Source organism: Bison bison, unplaced genomic scaffold (genome assembly GCF_000754665.1).
Source record: "Bison bison bison isolate TAMUID 2011002044 unplaced genomic scaffold, Bison_UMD1.0 scf7180017862555, whole genome shotgun sequence".
Lineage (NCBI taxonomy): Eukaryota > Metazoa > Chordata > Mammalia > Artiodactyla > Bovidae > Bison > Bison bison.
The window spans coordinates 14,392-16,343 of record NW_011493127.1 but is presented as its reverse complement, the minus strand read 5'-3'; the positions used below and the strand labels follow the sequence as shown (position 1 = coordinate 16,343).

The window sequence follows — 1,952 nt, the reverse complement described above, 5'->3', positions numbered from 1 at the left end:
TGCCATTTCCTTATCCATAAATACTTCTAGTAGTTTGTTAATAGTTAAATGAGTAAATTTCCTTGTTTGACTCAATATTTCATATAACATTCTAATTTCCCAGCTTTAAAAGTGGCTTCTATTTTGCCACTTCAGGTATTCTATCACTTAAGCACCTTGCTCTGTCAGTGTCTCTTGATCTTTACACCTCTTACTTTTTTCCCTTAGTTTGCCAACACTGCCTTCACTGTCCCTGGAGCCTCAGTTAGATTTATTTTTTTGCTGGCAGGGGTGCGGGGAAAGTGAAACAAGGAGAGTGAAGATCTGTTAAAGTGGCTGAGGGATTGTGGTGGTGATGAGGGGTGGGGAAATGAAGCAGAGGGAATAATACTCTTGAACTGGCCAGTTTGTTCAGTTTTTCCTATAAGGTGGCTCTAGTAGCATTTAGTTGACTTTAATTTCACTTCAAACAATTTTATTAGGTTGTATTTTGACAGCTGTCATATCAGCATGCATTTTTAAAAAACATAAAAATTGCTGAATTTTTGTGTAGCAATTTTAATATTGAAGATGGGAGAAAAAAGCAACATTTTGGCATATTATGGTTTATTTTTTCAAGAAAGGTAAAGTTCCATTTTTAAAACAAATTGTGACAGATGATGAAAAGTGGATACTGTACAATAATGTGGATTAGAAGAAATCATGGGGCAATTGAAATGAACTACCACCAAGCACACCAAAGGCTGGTCTTCATCCAAAGAAGGTGATGTTGTATATATGGTGGGATTGGAAAGGAGTCCTCTATTATGAGCTCCTTCCAGAAAACCAAACAATTTATCACAAGTACTGCTCCCACTTAGACCAATTGAAAGCAACACTTAACAAAAAGCATCCAAAATTAGTCAACAGAAAACACATCGTCTTCCATCTGAATAGTGCAAGACTGCATGTTTCTTTGATGACCAGGCAAGAACTGTTACAGTTTGACTAGGAAGTTCTGATGCATCTGTGTATTCACCAGACATTGCACCTTCAGATGTCCACTTATTTCAGTCTTCACAAAATTCTTTGAATGGAAAAAGTTTCAATTCCTTGAAAGACTTAAAAGGAACCTGGATTAGTTCTTTGCTCAAAAAGATAAAAAGTTTGGGGAAGATTAAATTATAAAATTGTCCGGAAAATGGAGGAGGTAGTGGAACAAAATGGTGAATATGTTGTTCAGTAAAGTTGTTGATGAAAATGAGAAATGTGTATTTTTATTTAAAAACCAAAGGAACTTTTTGGCCAACTCACTGTTTAGAAATAAATCTTCATTGTTTTGTTATTAACAGCCTTATTCTAGTGTAGTAATGTAAGATGTATACCAGAAAAGATACTGAAATACAATTGAGGGTTATCTATTATCTATAGGTAATTAATGACTGCTTTTATCTTTGGACTTATAAAGTGATACTAATTAGAGTTATGGATTCCTAAGAGAAATCTCATTGTCAGATATTTATTCTACAAACATTTATTGAGCATGTCCTAGGTGGAAGGCTGAATGTTAAATGTTGGAGACATATAGATGAGTATGATGCTGGCTTTGCCATTACATAGCTTCTGTAGGTGAGATAGTCAAATAGTACATAGTTCCTGTGCAGTGATAAGTTCTCTCACATCTAGTATATGGAGTTCCTTATTCCTGCTTAGCTGCCGAGGAGGGTTTGGGAAACCTTCCTGATGAGGTAATGTTGAGTTGAGTTTTTAGATATGAATAGGTGCTTTTCAGGTGGTCTAGGGTTCATAAAATTGTATAGGAGACAGGGACCAAAACCACCCCAAAGAAAAAAATGCAAGATGGCAAAATGGTTGTCTGGGGAGACTTTACAAATGCTGAAGAAAGAAGAGAAGAGAAAGCCAAAGGAGAAAGGGAAAGATATACCCAACTGAATGCAGAGTTCCAGAGAATAGCAAGAAGAGACAAGAAGGCC

At 36.0% G+C, this 1,952-nt stretch overlaps 1 protein-coding gene across 1 annotated transcript in view; it reads left to right on the top strand.

The window, feature by feature from the left end:
* Positions 1–1,159: 1,159 nt before the first annotated feature.
* Positions 1,160–1,952, top strand: part of LOC104983414 (T-complex protein 11 X-linked protein 2-like) — a gene marked incomplete at its 3' end in the record, with an annotated part of 8,987 nt that continues 8,194 nt past the window's right edge. The window contains exons 1-2 of the mRNA XM_010832859.1: positions 1,160–1,184; positions 1,645–1,706. Of these exons, the coding sequence (XP_010831161.1) occupies positions 1,160–1,184; positions 1,645–1,706 (87 nt within the window). The remainder of the gene's footprint in view (positions 1,185–1,644; positions 1,707–1,952) is intronic.